At 33.7% G+C, this 22,496-nt stretch overlaps 1 protein-coding gene across 1 annotated transcript in view; it reads left to right on the top strand.

Moving 5' to 3' along the window:
- IL1RAPL1 (interleukin 1 receptor accessory protein like 1) overlaps nucleotides 1-22,496 on the top strand; it is a 1,273,836-nt gene that overhangs the window by 1,222,860 nt on the left and 28,480 nt on the right. Inside the window, exons 7-8 of the mRNA XM_011378990.1 lie at nucleotides 10,086-10,218; nucleotides 12,105-12,250. Coding sequence (XP_011377292.1) covers nucleotides 10,086-10,218; nucleotides 12,105-12,250 — 279 coding nt within the window. The remainder of the gene's footprint in view (nucleotides 1-10,085; nucleotides 10,219-12,104; nucleotides 12,251-22,496) is intronic.

Genomic DNA, 22,496 nt, shown 5'->3' with positions numbered 1-22,496 from the left:
CAGTGATTCTCTGTTGTTTTAATTTTCTTTGTATTGTTTTCCATTCTACTGAAGTTTCACTAATTATATATTCTCTCAATTTTAAACTTTCTTGTTATGTCTAGGCTCTAATTCTAAGAAATTATTTTCCTCCACAGATTTATAAAATAATATATTTTCTCCTAGAGAGTATATCTGTTTTATAATATTTAACTCTAATAAATCCCAACTGTTTTGTTGTATCACATGAAATTAACTTTTGTTTCTAGATCGTAATTCAATTCTGATAACTCATTGCCTAGAGTTAATTTGGTACCATTTTTAAGCATTTCGATTGATTCTAAAGAGCTATATCACTGCCTGAAGGACAAATACTATGTTATTTTTATCATTGCTTTTAAATACCTTTTGCAGTGAATATGGGAACAGAGATATCTCTTCAAGGTAGTGATTTCATTCCCTTTGAGAATATACCCAGAAGAGGGATTACTGGATCATACGGTAGTTCTGGTTTTGTTTTTTTGAAGAAATGCCATACTGTTTTTCCATAATGTCTCTACAAATTTACATTCCCACCAACAGTGTAAAAGTGTTCCCTTTTACTTACAACCTTGCCAACACTTGTTATTTTATATTTTTTATAATAAGCATCCTAACAGATGTGAAGTGAGATCTCATTGTGGCTTTGGTTTGCATTTCTCTGATGATTAGTGCTATTGAATACTCTTTCATATACATATTAGCCATTCACAATAGCCAAGGTATAGAAACAACCTAAGTGTCCATTGATGAATGAATACAAAAAGAAATTGTTATATATAATGGGATATTATTCAGCCTTCAAAAAGGAGATCCTGCCATTTGCAACAACATGATTGAACCTGGAAAATATGCTAAGTGAAATAAGCCAAATACAGAAAGAAAGAAAAAAAACTATATAATCTCACTTACATGTGTAATCTTAAAAAAGTCATATATGTAAAAGAATAGAACCGTGGTTACCAGGGGTGGGGAAGGGGGAATAGGGAGATGTTGGTCAAAAGTACAAATTTGCAGTCATGTGATAAGTAAGTCTAGAGATCTAATGTGCAGTATGATGACTATAGTTAATAACACCGTATCGAATGCTAAAAATTTGTTAAGAGTAGATTCCTGGTACTCTCTTCATAAAAAATAAAAAAGGTAAGTACATGAGGAGATGATATGTTAATAAACTTGACTATAGTAATCGTTTCACTTTGTATATATGCAAAACCATTATTCTCTACACCTTAAATATATACAATTTTATGAAAATATAAACACACAAAAATAAATACATTTTGCTTTTTGATTGAACCATCCACATTCTGTCCAGTGCTACCATCATTATAATTCTCCTTTAGAAAATTATGGACAATTTTATCTACTTAAATTTCTAAATGAATATAGAATTATTTTGTTGAGTTCTACAACTTAGTGGATTTTTATTATCAATAACATTAAATTTAAAATATAAGTTAGAAATTTACTTCAAAATATTGTTTTCCCATCCAAGACTTTGCAAACTTCTTCTATATATATTTCATAAAACCATTGATCTGACAGTATGATTTTGTGGTTCATTTATTCACAACCATTTCTCATTATAATTTGTTTGTTTTTATTGCTAGTATAAATAAGATCTCTACTATTTTCTACTCAGTTACTATGGAAATCATGAATGATATTTATTTTCAGATATCATAAGCTTAATCTAGCCATGGGGTTTTCTTCTTGAGGCTTGCAAAACCATGATAAAAATCAGTGTCTCCTAGAGAATAACATTAAAAAAAAAATTTAAAAACACATTAACTATAGCTTAAATAAAAGTACATTAATTTGCTATAAATCATCTGCTTAAAAAAAACTCAAATTTGTCAGACTTCCAAAATTACTCCATTAAGAAAAAACTTTTTTTCTCCTGAATTGCCTTCTCCAATTGTTTATTGCCATAGGGCCCCAAAATCCTGAGGTCGATCTTCCTACAGTGTCTCATTTTAAAATTTTATAAGACAGCTTTTAATTATTTTAAAATTAATATCCTTTATACTTGCATTCTCTGTTGTTTTTGTTTAGCATATTCTGACTCTATTGATTTTCTTACGAACTTTTTTTTGACATGAAGTTTTATTCAAAATATTAAGATGGTGGATAGCCCCTTCTCTAAGCATCACCACATACACTCCATTTGTTCTACAGAGACGAATAGTCATATTTTGACATGATTTTAACATCATCTATTTAGAATAATAACTCAGATATTTTTACATTTTGAAATACAAATACAAAAACATGTTTTATCAGAAGGCCAAATTTTAAAACTTTGGCTAGTAAGAGATTCCTATAAATTTCTTACATTTGGACTTTTGAAAGAACTCTTCAAAGAAAGTAAAAATATAAGTTCTTCTGAACTACACATGCAATTATATTATCTTCAAATAATACTTTTATCATTCTTTTAAAGCACCTTTTTGTTTTTTTCATGTCTAATTGTATTAGAAAAACTACAAAATTTATCATATAAAAATGTTTCTAGTAGGTGCCCCTGTATTGAATTTAAAGGAGATGATCCTGCGGGCCCTATTTATATTAACTTCTTGTTTAAAATATGGTTATTTTTAAACTTTTGGAAATAACCCTTCTCAGTTTTGTTAAAAAGTGTAAGCCTTTAATAATTTATTCAGTTCTTATAATTCTAAATTAAAATTATAAACCTATCATAGGGTCTATAACCCAACAATGAATACATTTTTTAGGTATAATGTTGAAAATTACATTCTATGGTATAATAAAAGCCCTTTCGTCTTGATATTGTTTTTATAATTTTGAACAACACTGGTTATTAATAGAGTAATTATAAGTAATAATAAATTTTGGATTTAATATGAACAGTAAGTATCACGAAGAAATACTACTTCATCCTCACTAGAATGGCTATAATCCAAAAATCAGATAACAAGTGTCAGCGAGCATGTGGAGAAATTGGTAAGAATACAAAATAGTACAACCACTTTGGAAAATAGTTTAGTAATTCCTCAAAGATTTAAACATAGAATTATCTTCTGACCCAGTAATTTCACTCCTAGATATGTACCCAAGAGAAATGAAAACATATATCTGCACAAAAATGTGTGCAAGAGTGTTCAAAACAACATTATTGATGATAGCCAAAGAGTAGAAACAACCCAAATTCCCATCGACTGGTGAATGGACAAAAAATATGGTGTATCTATGCAATGGAATATTATTTAGCCATAAAGAAGAATGAAGTTTTGCTACATGGATGAACCTTGAAAACAGTAAGCTAAGTAAAGGAGCGAGACACAAAAAGCTACATATTGCATGATTCCATTTATATGACATGTCCAGAATACGCAAGTCCATAGAGACAGAAAGTAGAATTTGATTAGTGGTTGCCAAGGACTGGGGGGTTGGAAGGAAATGATGAGAGACTGCTAATTGGTTCAGGATTTCTTTTGGGAGTGATGAAAGTGTCCTAAAGTTGATTGTGCTGCTGGTTGCACCAATCCGTGAATATGCTGAAAACCATTGAATTGTACATTTTAAATGGGTAAGTTGATAATATGTGAATTGTGTCTCAATAAAGCTACTAAAATACACATGTAATATCTTTGAAAAAACAATTTTATAGAGAGCAGCATGCTTATAAATGTTTAAAAATTGTTTGTCCAAGGGTAATTCTGACATATAGGTGGTTGATACGTTTGTTTACATTGGTAAGTAAGAGTGAAACATTGGGGATATATGTCAGAACTTTATTCATTCATCAATGAAGTAAACAAATTTGCTGAATCAGATTATAGTTTTTGGATACTAGAGGAATATTATTTTAATGTTTGTGCTATAACCAATATAACAGCTATACATGTGACACTTAAATTTAATCTCCATTATTAACACTTGATCCATAGACAATCAACAAAACAATAAATCATACATCGATTTGTAGCATTTGGCAATTTATAGAGTAAATAACCCCACCATGGTCGATTGCAAGCTATCAAATTAATCTCACTAAATGTGCAGTTGAGAAGGGATGTACAGTAGTACACTAGTATATAGTATTTCCTTCGAACAGATACTATGGATAAATAATGTAGCAAAAATAATTAGTAAGTTTTGAGTTTTTAGTATCCATTAACCTTTGTTTTTAATATATTTAATTGTAAGTCTCTGTAATTTAATTTTTTACTAAGCTTATTGGGGTAACATTGGTTAATACAATTATATAATTTTCAAGTATACATTATAATTTGACATCTATATATTCTACTGTGTGATTACCACCCAGAGTCCAGTTTCCTTCAGCCACCATATATTTGATCCCTTTTACCCACTTCGCCCTCCCCCAAAACCCCTATATTCGACTCCCTTTACCCTGTCTCCCTCCTCCCTCCTCCCCCACCCCCTACCCTCTGGTAACCACTAGTCCGTTGTCCATATCCCTGAGTCTCTGTCCTGTTCATTTGTTGCTTTTAGGTTTATATCCCACATATAAGTGATTTTCATGTAATTTTCAACTTTTTCAGTCTGGCTTATTTTGCTTAGCATGATTATCTCGAAGTCCATCCAGGTTGTCACAAATGGCAGTATTTCATCTCTTCTTATGGCTGAGTAATATTCCATTGTATATATGTACCACAGCTTCTTTAGCCAATCATCTATCGTAAGCCACTTCAGTTGCTTCCATGTCCTGGCTAATGTGAATAGTGCTGCAAATATCCTTTCGGATATAGGTTTTCAAGTCTTTGAGGTAAATACCCAGTAGAGGGATTAGATCAATTCTTAGTTTTTTGAGGAACCTCCATACTGTTTTCCATAGTGGTTGTACCAATTTGCAATCCCACCAGCAGTATATGAAGATTCTTTTTTCTCTTCATTCTACCCAACATTTGTTATTAATTGTTCTGTTGATTATAGCTATTCTAACAGGTGTGAGATGGTATCTCATTGTGGTTTGGATTTGCATTTTCCTAATAGCTAGCGATGTTGAGCATCTTTTCATATTTTTGTTGGCCATTTGTATGTCCTCAAGGGAGAAGTGTCTGTTCAAGTCCTCTGCCCATTTTTTGATTAGATCATTTGTTGTTATTGAGTCATATGAGTTCTTTGTATATATCGGATATTAGGCCCTTATTGGAGGTGTTGCTTGCAAATATATTTTCCCATTCAGATGGTTGTCTCTTTACCTTGTTGACGATTTCTTTTGCTGAACAGAAGATTTTTAGTTTGATGTAGTCTCATTCATTTATTTTAGCTTTTCCTTCCCTTGCCTTTGAGGTCAAATTCATAAAATCCTCTTTAAGACTAAGGTCCTTGAGCTTAGTTCCTATGTTTTCTTCCATGAATTTTATTGTTTCAGGTCTTATATTCAGGTCCTTAATCCATTTTGAGTTAATTTTGGTGTGTGGTGATATACAACAGTCTAGTTACATTCTTTGTAATTTAATTTTAAATAATGACTGTGTTTAACAACCTGCTTGCAGAATTTCTGAAAATGTAGTAATTGACTCTCAATAGCTGGTATGAACTGCCTCCAGCCCACAAGTGAAATCATATCTGAATGATGAGACTATACATATGCAACATTGAAGGCTACTTACAAGGTAGACTTGACCTGTTGAGATAGACTCTAGACATGTAACCTTTAATTAATGAAGCTTCATAAAATGAAGCAAAGAAAGCAAATTCAAGATATATTAAGCAGGTTATTAATTAATTTGAAATTATTTATTAAGTTCCTAATATATTCAAGACATCGTAATGGATCCTGATAATAAACAAAGGTAAATAATGTCTGCCTTTGGAGAATGAATGCTCTAGTTGCTGGGTCAGACATGCAAACACACCAAATATTGTAAGGAATATATTATGATAAAATACGGATATGTTCCAAGGGCTATGAGAAGAGAAGACAGAGTGACTGATTATTTATTCCTAGAAAAGCCAAGTCAGTCTTTTAGAAGAGTTCCTATTAGTGTTGGGACTTAATGGATGAGGAGCAATATATTAGGTGGCAATGAGAAGAATGTAAAGCAAATAATATACAATTGAAAAGCATGAGAATATGAAATAAATCATAGATAGACTACTCCTAAAACTCAGATGCTAAAATCACTCATGTGGGATATAAAACTGAATGCCACAAACATGACAAACAAACAGATTCACGGACATGGACAATGGATTAGTGGTTACCAGAGGGAAGTGGGGGAGCAAGTAGATGGAGTAAAAGGAGTCAACTATTTGGTGACAGAAGGAAATCTAACTCTGGGTGGTGAACACACAATGCAATATATATATGACTGTCTGTTGAACAATACACTTGAAACTTATTTGACTTTGTTAACCAATGTCACCCCAATAATTTTTAACTAAAAACTAAATTAAAAAAAAAAAAAACATAACTGGCATGCCCTGCTTCATTAGCCCAAGGTACAAACACAGTCACTTCATTTTTATTTTCCTAATTCCTATTTCCTAATTGTCTAATGAACTTAAATAAAATTTCCAAATTCTATTTTTCAAATTTTCCTATTTATCCATATTAATCTCTCTTGGTCCTTATTTGCATCATCTCTCCAAAGGCCTCACCCTGCCCCATGAATTTCTATCAGTTCCTGGTTCTTATTCAACCTGAGGGGAAGGGATGATAGTTCTTTATTCCTGCTTTCAAACACAGGCATTACATACTTTGAGTCCAAGATCACAGCTCTCTGACACTCATATGATTAGCCACTATTTCCCAAATTAAAAGTACTGAGTAGACACAACTTTCTTCCTGAACACTTAGGCAGTTGGGTATTTTCAGGTATGAGCCTGACTTCACCTGGCCTTCTCTTAGGATTGACCCCTGTGGGCTCCTAGTGTCCTTTCTTGCTAGCAGACCTATGCATAAGAAGAGTAGTGGTGCCTTTTGCTCAGTCACACAAATAGACATAATTAAGAGAAACTACTCACAAGTCTCTTCACAGAACAGAGCTCTTCTCAAGTTGATTTTCTATCCTGAAAGTATTGAGAAGCAGCTAGCAACTCCCCAATCTCTCTCTCTGTCTCTCTCTCCCTCTCTCCTCTACTATACACACACATGGATGTAAACTATAAATATATTTTCTAATTTATCAGGCTTTCTATTTAATTTCTGCTTTAAAACACTCCTCATTATCACAATGATTAAAAGCATATTGATCTGTAGTCACTACTATCATCTATGGTTTATCCTTCTAAGAAATAATGTGGAAATAATCTGATCTTTGCAATGACTATTCCTTATATGATTCCAAAATATTGTAACATTTTCAAGCCATCTTGATTCTCTCTGATCTAATCCAAGTTTTGCAAGTACAGTAAGTGATTTTTTTTTTAAATGCAGACATAATCATGTCAGTCTCCTTGAAACCTGCTTAACATTGCAGTTAAACGAAGTGTGAAATCTTCAACATGGCCTACATAGAAGGAGAGGGCTGCCACTGCTCTGGCCTCATCACTGCTCTATTCTTCCCTAAACCTCTCCCATCCCCACACTGCAAGTACACTTTAGCTTCAGCCACTCTGAAATTATTTACTTCCTCCAAAGTTCTCTGGCATTCTCTCATGCTCTTTCCTCTGTTCCTGGGGTGCTATTCTATTTTTCCCTCCACTTTCTTTTAATTCCTTCCATGAATTTTAGTCTCTGACCCACAGGAAGCTCAATCCAAGTCTGGATAGAGTTCCACTAGGTATCCCCATAACACTGCAAATACTCAGTGCTGGAGCTCATGGCAAGGTAGATAGTCAAAGCCCAGGTGAGCAAAGATAGTTGGCAAAGCAAATCATTTCTTACATGGGTGCAGGAGCCATTTCCTAGGTGTGGCAACACAAGGCCAGCAGGTGAAAGAAATGAAGAATTAGGTAATGGAAAATCACTTGATCTGGGAAGGTAGGATTGTGGCAGGAGAGAAATTCAGGTCCCCATGAGAGATTAAATTGACTTCTCTACTGAAGAGTGTCAGACTGAGTTGGAAATGGCATGATATTATTCATAAGCCCCCATATTTAGTAAAACTGTAATGGAAAATTAGGCAATTTCTAGAGATTTCTATTTATGAGTTCCAGTCATTAACTTCCACCTGAAAAAGAAAACTTGATCCCTTAAAAGACAGATTTTGTAAATTATTGACATTAAAATTTATAACACTCTAATGTATGTTTATTCTGTTGGCATAGGATGCTAATCATCACACCATGTAGTATTTTGAGGTTTACTGTTGAATTCATGAGTATCTTAACATTATAATAAGTAATGCAGTTGCATTAAAGCTAGTACTCATAAAAATGTATAAGCAAAGAATATTGGATTTAAAATTGTTTTGTAACATTGGATTGATACTTCCCATAGAAATCTGCAGTTGATTTCCAATCAATAAGATTAACAATTAGTTATCCATTTTGTACTGTAAATATTCTCCAAAGGAAGGGGGATTCCACATTAGAATATTTAGAAAATGTTTATGTACAAAAATTAATAATGAACCTACTTGGAGCTCCATTTTGCTTCTTAAAAGCTTGTAGACATTTTCAGGACTTGTGTTATCTGGTCTAATGATAACTATCATATATAGAATCAAAGTTCATGAGAAGTCACTTACTTGGAGAACATTCAGACATAAAGATAAGATACAAGGAGAAGGTTATATCATGCCATCTTAGAAGTATTAGAAGAACAAAATTTATTTATGAACTGTTCTTACACAGTGGGTATAATTGAGATAATATTGATTTTATACAGTAAAAATTATCTTGTCGTGGAACTCGCAGAATAGAGTTCATATGTAGGTATACCCATGGCAGGGCTTAGAAAAAGTGCATCTAAGCTCATTATGCTTTTCTCTGGGTTTATATTGTAAAATCACTCATAAGCACAATTTCAAATGTTCACTATTAACTCATGTCTTGGCTCTGAGACTTCCAGTCTTCAGGCATGGCCTTCTTTGTACCTTAAAGTCATAGAGTTGTCAGATCTTCTAGAATCCTCCTGGGAGGTTATAAATTAAGAAAGTTTGCTTACTTTGGATGCTAACAAATGTGTCACCAAGGCCTAGTTTTCATTTCCTCATATAGTGTTCATCCCTGAGAGTTCCCTTGCCCCAATCCAAGTGGAGTGGGCCTTTACAAGTCGCTACCTCACCCCCCATTTTCTAGTTCTACTTGGAAGCAGCAAGATTTTAAAACTAGTATATACTAGACTATTTCAGTTAGCTAATGGTGCTGAGGCTGGGGTAAACTAGGTGTTTTCAAAATGACATAACCTGTCCAAAAATAAACCTTACTTTCTGCAGGCATTAGATGCACTTCCACCCTACAGTCAGGGACCTCCACTTACCTTATTAAGTAATCAGCCAGTCTGTAATCATCATTAGAGTTGTCTCTCCTGAGGTGAATACTGAAAGAAAGTAATCTCCACAATAGTATCATTGATTTTACATCTAATAAAAATCCCTAATATTATTCTCATGACTTGTTTTTAATGTGCTTTTTCTTCCTGAGCATGTATAGGTTTTCTTAATTCAATTATTATTCCTTATATAGTAAAAATATTTAATAATTTTTTGGGGGGAGCCTGGATTTACAGTTCATTTCCTTTTCCATCCAAAGATTTTGTTTCCATACTCAAGACAGAGAAACATCTTCCAACCGCCTTCCAACTGCCTTATAAAATCTTATAATTATCAACATTATGTACTCTCTGATATCATGTTTTGAGAAGGGCATATCACTCTGTAGTACCTTTCCCAAAAATTTATAGCCTCATCTAATCATGTGAAAACATCAGGCAAATCTAAATGGAAGAACCTTCTATAAAACAACTGACCAGTCTTCTTCAAAATCTCTTAGGTAACTCTCATTTCACTAAAGCTGTCAGAAGCACATATTTTATAAATTTGGCAAAGATTGAAAATACCTGAAAAATGTTATTTTAGAAAAATATTATGTTAATGAAGTGACTAAAATGTTACCTGCCAGTTTGCCTAAAATAAGAGCATACAAATAGTTTTATAACATATTGCTATCACTTTTCTCCACAGGTGACTCAGCTAATCTAACCTGCAGAGCTTTCTTTGGGTACAGTGGTGATGTCAGTCCTTTAATTTACTGGATGAAAGGAGAAAAATTTATTGAGGATCTGGATGAAAATCGAGTTTGGGAAAGTGACATTAGGTAAAATATTCTTTTTCTTTTAACTTGTATAGTCAAGATTAACATTTGCCCTGTTAGTAAATAGAAAGCTAAAAGAAAAGGGTTTTTGTTTTGTTTTACTTTTATAAAAAAATATTGCAAAGAGAAAAAACACTGACTGGCTATGAAGTTGCAAAACATGAATGCCATTTGCAAAAAATTTAAGGAAATAAAAAGGAAATTTTCATTGAGGAATGTACTGAGTATGAGGCAGACCAAAATACCATCAAATATGGAAAATAGGATATTGTGCCTTTTGTTTGTAAGAGCTCTTTGTTTTTAATCTTTAAGAGGAAATAGTAACAAGGTACCAGGACTCAACCCAACACAATCTGTCATTTCCTTTTATATTTTTTCATATTTGAGGAATCAAGTAGACTATAACGCACTTGATATGAATGATAAAGGATACACAAAATGTTTTCATTATCTTTTTTAGTTTGACTATAAAGTCTAAATAGTAATATAGTGATAATGATAGAGAACAACCATTGAAAATACCGTAGATTTGAGGGTATACTGCTTCAGCCTCTTTTTTAAAAAACAATTTGTTAATTCGTTCATTTACTTTTAAGTATTGAGTTATTCAACTATGACTAAAATTTCACTTGGGCATAGATACTCATTTTTAATCATAGTGTAAATAAGCAAGTATATTAATATAATTAAGTTATAACTGAATCAAAATACTGATCATTTGTAAACATTCTCTCATCTAAAGGTCACATCTGGGTGTGTATGAGCATTTTAACCAAGGTTTCTCTTCTTGAGGGAGGACACTTTTAAATGTGAGAACTTTTAAAACTTGATCAAATATATAAGAGAAAAAGATTTCATTAGAATATAAAAACATATAAAACTGTCATATAAGGTTATTTCTACTAGGACCTTTTTCTCTCTAGCAACAAATACACAAGAATCTTAAACTCCAATTGGGTTCTGAAATGCTCAGATGGGCAATCTCCAGTATGTACTAAAATGTTCCTCTGCCATTTTTCATGTTTACAACTTCACTATTATCTTTTACTCATACATTTTGAAATGTTAAAGTTAAGGAAGGACAATAAATCTCCTAACTTTTCCCCTCTCTCATTTTGTGGGTGCTCAGGGAAGCTTCTAGAAAGATATTTTTCTTTAATTCTGTATTAAGAAGTGTTGTGCAGAGATGAGTTAACAAACAAGTGAGAGAGTAGACGTGGAAACTTTTCAAACAGGAAAAGGGAGCTTTACCTTGAAGATTTCTATTTGCTCTGAAAGATTGTTAAAATCTTTGACAATGAGACTAGTGAGTGTTTACCATTAACTTTAAATGTCAAAATTAAACACTCATCGGAACGCTTAGTCTACAGGTTTATAATTTCAAATTTCTCTGAAAATAGGCAATTGATTTGTATTATTAAAAAAAAAAAAAAAAAAAGCCAGGCTGGAGATTTCAACTGAAATATCAAAATAACTCAGAAATGTTTTATTCTTCCTTTTTTTTATTAACTTGATATATAATTAGTTCTCCAGATTAAGAGATTAGAATTTCTTATCTCACTTTTACATCCTATGTCTTCTTAAAGGGAAAGCAATTTGTAAACTTCTCTTCAAGGTCTCTCTCACCTCTTTATTAGGACAGTGTGATTGTTCTGCTAAGAGAGATAATTAACTGCAACTTCATTAGCATCTACAAAGACAAACTTATTCATTAGAAGTAAGAGGGCAAGATATAATTTAATTAAGATAGCATCAATCCAAAGCCAAATTTGAAGCACAAATACTGTAGGTATTTTCACGTCAGATTCAGATTCTTCTATTTTTTTTTCTTTTTCATGTATGTGTATGTTTGTGTGGGGTTTTTTGTTTCGTTTTGCTTTATATTTTAGAATTCTCAAGGAGCATCTTGGGGAACAGGAAGTTTCCATCTCATTAATTGTAGACTCTGTACAAGAAGGTGACTTGGGAAATTACTCTTGTTATGTTGAAAATGGAAATGGACGTCGGCATGCCAGCATTCTCCTTCACAAACGGGGTGAGTATAACCTTCTAAGCTTGAGTGGTCAACTGAAACCTATAATAGGAGGAAAATAATTTGGAACCAAAAAAAATTAAAATTTGTTTTTCTGCACAAATTTACCTTAAATAAAATAATCACATTAGTATTCGAGCCATGAAGGCAGCTAACACAGTGGATGGGTGACTAGCTCAGACTCTAAAGTCGAATTTGGATTTATTACTCTGCTTTAATACCAACTATATAACCTAGGGCATGGTATCTAACTTTCCTATGCTTCAATTTCCTGATACATGGAATGAGGAAAGTAATAGTATCAACTCTTCAGTGTGTTTTAAGGATGAAAGAAGACAAGAAATGTGAAGAGTTTGGCACAAAGCCTGTACACAGGAAGTATTTAATTAAATGTTATTTATTGTTATTAGAAAGAGGCAAATCAATTAAAAATAACTTTAATTGTTTTAAGTTCAAGATTTTTTTCCTTATTGGAAAGTTATTCCTTTAGTATAATAATTATATCTGATGGATTCCCCATCGCAGTACTTCTTGACTTTTTTTTCTGCCTTGGATAACTTTTACATGTGTAAGATCCTTCCATGATTAATAATAATTCATTAATTGTTCATTAATGAATTATTATTCAATTACTATTTATTAACAATAATTCAAGTATGATAGGTTGTGGTTGAGTGGAACATCTGCTGCACTAAATCTGATTCCACAGCAGCCCCAAAACCTTTCACACAGGGTTAAAGTATATATAAATACATATATGAATTGTTTGAAATTAAGGATAATTGTAAAATTTGAGTCATGCCTTTTAGTTGGTGAAATTTTTCATGTCTATTACAAGAGATAAACTTTTTTTTTTATATTATGCTAAGTGAAAACTTTCTAGTTTTTGGAACGAATACACTGATGTTCTCTTACTAAGGAAATTTACAATGAATTTAGTTTCAAGGTACATGTTTACTTCTAGACTCCTTGAGGTTGAAATAGAAAGAGAATGTTGAAGACTATTCCCCTCACTTTATTGGGCAAAAGATTTCCTTTGAATAATGTTACTGAAAGCTATTAAAACAGAAACCTCTGTTGTCAAGGTAACTACAATATTAAAATTGTCTACTTTGGGGGGACGTAGCAGGAAAGATAAGCAGCAGCTAGCAATATGATTGTTTCTTTCTCTAACCATGTATTCATTCAATGAAGGAGAAATATTGTACAAATGAAAGGATAGAAATAGCTTCTCAGGCTTAAAAGTAACTTAAATGTTGTACAATTAAACTATAGCATAACATATTCCCAAGTGGTCTATCAGCTTATACTGGCTCACATTCTCTTTCGGGGAAGCCAATTCTACCTTTGAAAAAATGTAACTATTAGAAATCATTCCTATTTCACTGTTTGTCTTCCCCTTGACCCCAGTTTTGCACTTTTAATCTCTCTTCCCCAAAGCAGTCCTTTAAAAGTTTGATGACAGTTACCATAATTCTGCTGGACCTTTACTTCCCTAGGTTCGACTTCTTTAGCTTCTTTTATTAATTTTTCTTTGTGTGGACAATATACTTTCACCATTCTTGTCACTCTCTTCAACATCCTTTAATTAAAGAGTCTGAATTATTCCTCAAGAATGGGAATAGTGGAGAGAATTTATAGGGCACAAATAAAAATCTGTTGACTTAGAAAACACATATTTCTTATTAGGTCAAGGTAAGAGTGACAGTTAAGTAGTGATCATAAGGAGAGAGGGAGGAAAATGAATTGTATCTGAGGATACAGATGTTAAAGCTCTGTTCTTATAGACAGGCACACAGCTAGGAAGGGTCAAACACCTCCAAGCTATTTTTAGCATGTATGGACTAAGATTAAGTCATCCATAGCTACAAAAGCTTCCAGTACTACAAAAATAAATGATGGAGAAATCAAGGAAATTGTTTGAAAAAAACTTTCCCAATAATGTCTGATTGTCTAAAGTAAACAAGAAGAAGAAAATTGTGGCAATGTTAGAGCACCTTTCAATACTGAATTCTTTCTTCCGCAGTGATTCTCAAATATGTATTTATACCAACAGCATTTTATTCTTAGTAAAATAAAAGCATTAAGAAGCCAAAAAGAATCCTTCAAGATCATATACTCCAAAAGTCCCTCCTAAAGTTAGTGAGTGCCTTCTCTTTAAGGGAGCTGAAGCAAATTTGTCATCAATTCACAAAGGCAGCAATGGCATTCACTATCTTGCTCTTGAGAAGTTTATAATTATGTGGAATGATGTATCCCAACCATTTTTGGAAAAAAGAAAAGACTTTGTCACCAGCTCAACAAGGTTCAGAAGGTGACCATAGTCCCTGAAAGAGTCAAATTGATGTTATACTAACAGGTATGCAATTATCAGGTGAGTTGCTATATTACATACATACATACATACATACATACATACATACATACATACATACATAAATAAATAAATAAAGCTCAGAGAAGGAACTGGAAACTGTTGCTATGTATCATATTTTTCTGCCACTGGCTGATAAAGCCCTTAACTTACCTTATGGGCCTTCAAAGTCTTTCTTTTTAAAACCTCCCTAGAGAGATATGTTAAAGCACTTGATGAATACAAATCTTATAAACCACAAATTACCAGTTTTGATAAGTAAACTTGCCAGGACACACCTTTGCCAAAATTACTTAAATATTTTTTGCTCCATAGTTACCTTTTGTTCAGTATTACTGACGTGATAAAAATGATATTAGAGCCCTCCAATGGGTGGTATGCATTCTTTAAGACATCATTCACATGTATCAATTGAGTCTTCCTTAATGCCAAGAGGGTACTACAATAAATAATTCAGTTAGGATTAAGCTACGCTGGATTCTGGATCAGGCTTTTGTCCAAAAAAAAAAAAAATCTTAATTCCACAAAAACTGGCTGAGTGTTTACTGGGAAACTTGACCATAGAAAAACCTTGCCTGAGAATATTCAAAGTTGTTGATTCCTGCAGCCTGGCAAGGTATTTCGACAGTTAAGATTATGTCTGACATTTAATATAGATATATTTCGCATACTATATACAGAGAACTAGATCATGCAGTGAAAGGGAGACAAAGAATGAAGGAGCAAGGGCCATGGGGCCATATTAGTCTATGACTGTGCTGCCCCTTATTTTTCACTCTAGTTCCTAGCCTAACAAGCTTGAAAGTTAGCCCCTTGCTTCAAAAAGAACCAAAGCGAAGAGTTGTTACACTATTGTGTCATTTCTTGTTCCCACTATTATCCATACATGATTGAATTCCATGTTTAAGTCTCTGAATATTTAATCTAGATGCCATTTCTTGGGTTTCTAATTGCTAGTGCCTGACTCAACATGATCAGACACTGACCTTCAGTTTCCTTCTAAAACTCTGACCTGTTCTATTCCCTTTATTTTTTACATTTTCTATCTCCTCGATACAAACAGTTCTCCAGTTCTGGAAACTGTTGGGGCCCAGGGTAGGCCACACCAAAATATCCCATAATGGAATATTGATTATTTTGAAATAAAGTTACTTAAGAAACTACCAATGCAAGAACACTCTGACCTCTCTATATGCCCCTCTTAAAGCAAGAGATAAATCTTACATGTGAGAAGTGCCCTTCCTGTACCTGGAGGCTGAGAGGATACTCTTATCCCTAGAGTTAAGGAATCCAGAGCCAAAAGCGCACATAAACAAACCTTGTTGCCTCTTTATTAATTTATTACCCAAGCCCAAACTTTGCTTAGATTCGTTACTAATGAGCACTGCTTTTGTCCTGTCAGTTCCTCAAAAGTTTATTTCTTTGTCTAAAAAGTATAAAAATGTACCTACTTAGAGATTTCTCTGAACATTATTTTATGATCTTGAGCATCAATTATGATTTCTCGTGCTCACATATTAAATTGTTTCTTAATCTGCTCTTGTATCAATTTTATTATTAGTCTTGCAGTAAGAACTAAAGAAAGGTAGAAGGGGAATTTCCCCCTCCCTGACAATACCCAGCAACACTGTGCTCTGGCCTCAGGCCTAGCCACTCTTGCACCCATCAGGCAGTCCCAACTTTCTTCTTCACTCTCTGTTTTTGGCCTACTCTAACTCTGGCTTACCTCAGGGTGTGGACATCTTTATTGTCTGGGGCAAAACAGTTTAATGGTTATGGTTGTAGACTCTGGAGCAAGGCTGTCTGTTCAAAACCCAACTCTATGCTTACCGTCTGTGCTATCTCGGGCAAATTACTTAATCTCTGAGAACCTCAAATTTCTCTTCTATAAAATTATTATAATATATTATAATATAAAAATAATACCATCTATCTAGAGCAGCTCTGAAGATTAAATAAACTAATATATGTCAATATGTATCACAATGTTTGACACATATTTATCACTCAATAAATGTTAGCAGCTATTACATGATTTCTCAGCTCCAATTATGTGATATTCTGGATAATTGAAGATGTAGCAATGTGTTTAATTAAAAACTCAAATCTAATTTACCTTTCATTAAAATGGTCAGCTTTACCTCCAGCAATTTTGTTCCATTGATTTTATATTTTACCTTATAACAGATTTACTTTAGATTGAATGTACTGTCTGTCCTAAAGGAGATCTTCATTCATTTATTCATTCATGTAATGATAATTATTAAGAACCTACTATGTGTCTGGCACTCATAAAATTAAATGAACAGTAAATAAAAACCAATATAATTTGAAATGCCATCATTTGCTTTTTAAATTACATTGATAGTAAACCTTCCTATCTGTCACATTAAAGGAATGTTCATTTTGGGCCTGGTTAGTAATTGAATGGGAGACCACCTAGGAAGACCAGGTGCTGTAGGCGTTAAAAATAAAAAATAAAAAATAAAGGGATGTTCATTATCAATTCTGTTCTGAATGGTTATGTTTAGATATATTGATTATAATAATATGGCAATTCATTCTTCATGAAGTAATTTGAGAACTGGCAAATATCTATTTGAGAGACTAGCACTAGTTAATAATGATGAACATCTAGATGTTTTCCTATTCCCCCTCAAACCCATTTTGATTCTTAGGCATATACTCTCTCCCTCCAAAGAATGTAATCGATAGGAATTAGACTTGTTCAATAAACTCCCTAGTCCTCAGAATATCTTTAGTAATGTAATTAACATGCACATCAATTAGGATGCATTGTTTTAAACCTGGATGAATTTAGACCCAGTAGACTCCTTATCCCTTCTTATAATGAATCATTTTGTAATATATGCCCCTATCTTTGTTAGTATTTACCTAGTGCATTTAGTTACTGAGAGATACAGTAAAGCCATAGAAGTGTTCAAACCTCTCTTGGGGTTCATCATTTAACATCTTTAACCACTGATTTCAGAATATGGAAAAGTCAAACTTTGCTCAGATGTCAAAACTTCCTACCTCTGTAATATGGTGGCATCTCCCTAGAAAATCAATGATCCATTAAAAACTGAGTAGGCATCCTAGAAAGAGTCACTTTTACTGAGACATCACCATGGGGGAGGAAAATAATTTCCCTGTACATTTTTAGATTCTTGGCTGAGACACCCCTTCCCTCCATAATAACAAACCAGATTAACAAGAGAAAAAGAAACAGAAGTTCAATAACATATGTACTTCCTTTATAGAAGGGAGAGACACAGGAAAACTGAATAACTCCCCAAAATGGCCCAAGCCACCACCTTAAATACCATCTCGAGCTAAAGACTGAAGAAGATGTCGAGGGGAGGGACAGTTATGGAGGTGACCAGGGAGAACACAGTAAACAAGGGGCAAGTTGTTATGCAGATTTAAGTCCAAGCCTTCTCCACTGATAAGTCATCCTCAATCAAGTACAGAGGAGACACCCTTACAAATGGAAATTTCCCTTATAAATGTAAATGTCTCTTAACAAAAGGGTAACTTCTTGGTTTTTAGAGCTTCTTATGTGTCTGCTGTTTCTTAAAAGTAATCAGCCTAAAATAATCTTTATGCCCAAAAGGCATATTTTGGAGTAGTATAGTCAGCACCCTTTCATTGCTTATGTAATGCCAAAATATTAAGGAACTTATGTTGTTGCAACATCTGCAAATCAGAGCAGTTGGGTTTAATAAATTCTCTCCTTGGATAAGAACTGACATTTTGCATTCAAATTTTTCTTCTATCCTGTATCGTTTTTCTTGCTTCTCTGCTATTCAATTGTATACTGTAAGACTTCTAAACAGTTGATCCCAATATGTTTCTTGGTAACTAATGGCAAAATAAACAAAAATAAAACTTGGAGGCCATTATGAATGCTAGTGTTACCGAACTCAAAGGATTCATTTTGCTTGCACATGTCAAAGCTAAAAGAGACTCGAACAGGAGTGTGCAGCAAAGAAAGTAGAGGTTTATTTAAGGAAATGGCACCAAAGCCGGAGACACAGATGAGCTAGTACTCAAAGACCTGGCTCCCCAATGGCCTCTAGCAGATAGGTTATATAAGGGAAAACTCATTAGTCGTAGTAGCTACGGGAGTCGGGGTTGTGGGCTCCACTGATTGATCAGTGCTAGGTTAGGAGGCAGTTGATCATTGCATCAGGTCCTGATGTCAGTCATAGTGTAGTTCTATCTGGTTTCAAGGGAATGCGGTAGGAGGTAGGGTCCTCCAGCCTTCATGGATGTGGAGCTGCAAAATGTTATCTTTAGTTTGACAGAAACTGCTTCTGTGATCCACAGACCTGAGGCTTTGTTCCTAACACTATTCGATGCTGACCTAAGGGCTTAATAATTAAGGGAGTAGTTGTGCTGTATGCAGAAGGATAAAGAAGGAAGCAAGTAAGCCCTAGGCCAGTTTGAATGAAAGAGAAAGAGAAGAGAAAAAGTCATTTTACAGAAGCAAAGATGTGCAGTTACACCAGGAACACAAATAGTCTTATACTAGTTATTTTGTACCTTCGAGTTTCTTGCTATGGTCATTCTAACAAGGTTATTTGTTTGCCACCCAAATTACAGGCATGAAAACTAGCCTTTTGAGCTATTTTCTTAGACATGGAATATATGACTTAAGTGAGGTTAATTCCAAGTTATTTTTGCCTCAGCACTGGAGCATATTATTCAAAGGTCCATTGATCATAGATTTTTTCTGATCTGCTACAGCATAGCAATTTATTATGTAGCATAGTTTTGCCCATTAGTCATTTTGGTCATTCAGTTTTCTTCAATGTGAACTAGAATATCCAAAGAGCGTCTTTGTTAGGAAGGAAAAGGACCACTGTTTGTTTTTGATTCGCTTATTTCTCAATTAATAACTAACATGGGGAAGACCCTGGACAAAACCAATATTGAGAACCAAGAATGATAAACCCTTCGGTTTTTAATCATTCATATTGAAGTAATCATGTGGGACAAAGCTCAGTATTTAATTATACGTGGGCATAGTCAGTGGAAATGCTTTATTTGCTTTATTTTATTTTTCACTTGTTTTCCTAACTAAATGTTAAATTTTTGATAAAGATCTTTAACTTGTACTTCTGTTATTTGATTCAATATATGTAACACACTTTGTAAACGTGATGAATGGGATAATTAAATGTGTTTTGAGTAATATGAACTTAGTCTGTAGCAAGATTTCTCAATCTTGTCACTATAGAAACTTTGGGTTGGGTAATTCTTTGTTGTAGGGGGCTGTCCTATGCCTTGCAACATGTTTAACAACATTCCTAGCCTCTACCCATTAGATGCCAATGGTACCTTTCCCAGTTATGACAACCAAAAACGTCTCCAAGTATTTCCAAATGTCCCCAGGGTACAAAATTGCCAACAGTTGAGAACCAGTGACCTACAGTATGACTATCAGAAGGACAGGCATTTTAATCTTGAAAACTCTCCAAGATCATACCTGATGTGAATGGAAGGTCAAGAGAATTCAAGCTTCTCATACCATAGGAATTGACAAAAAGAAAGAAAGAAAGAAAGAAAGAAAGAAAGAAAGAAAGAAAGAAAGAAAGAAAGAAAGAAAGAAAGAAAGAAAGAAAGAAAGAATAAATAAATAAATAGAAAGTTCCTTGTATTTCTACTCTTGGAGAGTCAACTAGAAGTCACTAGAGCAGTGCTTCGCACTCTTTTTCTTTTTCTTTTTCTTTCTTTCTGTCTTTCTTTTTTTTTTTTTTACTGTTGTTTTTGCAATCTTTACAATACACACAAATCACCTAGGGAGTTTGTTAAATAGTGATCCAAATTCAGTAGTCTGGGGCAGGACTCAAGATTTGAATTTCAAACAAGTTCCTTATTGATGCTATTGGTGCTGGTCTGTGGACCACAATTGGCATACCAAGGTCTAATAAACTTGGTAGCATCTAATAGGTCAAGAGCAACCAGCTCTCTTGAGTTCACTGTTTCCTTGAGAGAGGAATGAAAGAGCAATATAACCAGTCAGTGGGACTAATTCCCACTAATCGCCTCATTCTTTTTACATGGTCAACACATTTGAATCTATTTGAACATTGCCCTCACACTCTACTCTTAATGAGGTTACTTGCCTCATGTATTCAATGAAATTGTGTTTCATAGAACACATTTGCTACCCAGAGAGCTGTCTGAGAGGGCATTCCTCCAAGTATTAAATAATTAACCTCTTAAATGAAGAGCTCTCATTGTTGGACATCATTCATACATATCCCTTTTTAGAAAAGAAAATCCACTTAGGAATGTCTCAACAACATATATACGGATATATGCATATATTTCAGCCTATATGAACAGCAATAACCAAGGAGGAACAAGATATATGATAGGCAGTAAATACTGCTAATTTTCTGTTTTGAACACTTGTTTTCAGCTAAATCTCAATTATGTCTAATAAGGAAGGGCAGGTACAGCATGAGAAATGAACATCCACATATTATTGATCAATGATATGATGGCAAAATAGGCAAAGAAAAAATAACACAATAACCCAACAGTTCAACTCATTTTAACAGGCATCTGTCTAGTATCTAACAGAAGTTATAAAACACAAGTAGACCTGAGGTGAGAGCAGAGGAAATCTACTAGAACTCAGACCTTTGTGTTCGAAAACGACAAACAGGCAGTTTAAAACCATAATAATTCACTTTAAGATATTTGCGAGAAGCCCACTGATATCATATAGCATTCAAATAGCATATTTCCATATATGTGATCAGAGGTCACAAACAGAATAGCATAATCATGGCCACCACCCACCAACACACCACTTATTCTCAAAACCAACTTAATAGTCTCATTATTTCTAGGTCAAAACAACCTGCTGATTGACAATGTTTCATAACCTGCTCAAAATCTTACTTCACTGCAGGCTGCTTAAAGATGGTTTGTATAACGCTGTTGTATGCAAAAGCAGCAAATCATTCCTATTCACCAAAAATGTATTGAGTGCCACCTATGGGTTAGGTGTACTTAGTAGTTGACTCACTGCTGCCAGAGGGATGTCTACCACCATCATGGGGCATTAAAGCAACATTGTTGGTGAGAAGGAGATGGCTGTGCATTTTTATGGCCGTGAATTCCTACAGTCAGTTGAGAAATGGCACAACTGAGTCATAAAATGCAAGGTATAACTTAATAAGCAGCTCCTGTATATCAGACTTTGACAACCAGGTCAGTAAAATGAGAAATTAGACATGACACATAAAAAATGCTAACTACTCTTTTGGGTCATATAGTAGGAAAAAAACTTGTTGATTTCCAATAAATTACCATGGTAACTTGTATTAGATTTTATTGTTGAGAATTACATTTGCCATCTGTAAGAAATATGTTAGCTGTTTGTCTCTATTTTTAGGGCACATGTACTATTTTTAGCATGTGTTCTATGAAGGATAATATATCTGGAGGTTGATTTCTTTAAATTAAAAGTGGACATTTAAATGCTATTAAAATAGACTTTTATTTTCACTTCACAAAAAAATTCAGTGGTATATTTAAGACAGCACAAAAAGATCATTTTTAAAACAAACCAAGAATCATTATCATGAATTAAAATTTGATATGAATGAGGATTGACTGAAAAGAAATTGTGAACTGTGAGGGGAAAAAAGGACTGTTATTTGACAGTGTTTTGTTTTTGACTCTTCACTTGTGTATGACCTAAAGTAACTCTCTTTGTGTCATTGTTCTTCATTTTTGTCATTTGTAAACTAATTGTCCTTAAGCTCCAGAGTAGGAATCTTGTAAGAACATATTAAACCCTGGGTGACTAATAGTATATAGTAGCCCGTTTGTCATATTTTACAGATTCCC

The sequence above is a fragment of the Pteropus vampyrus genome, unplaced genomic scaffold (genome assembly GCF_000151845.1).
Source record: "Pteropus vampyrus isolate Shadow unplaced genomic scaffold, Pvam_2.0 Scaffold351, whole genome shotgun sequence".
NCBI classification, from domain to species: Eukaryota; Metazoa; Chordata; class Mammalia; order Chiroptera; family Pteropodidae; genus Pteropus; species Pteropus vampyrus.
This window is presented reverse-complemented; position numbering and strand designations above follow the sequence as displayed.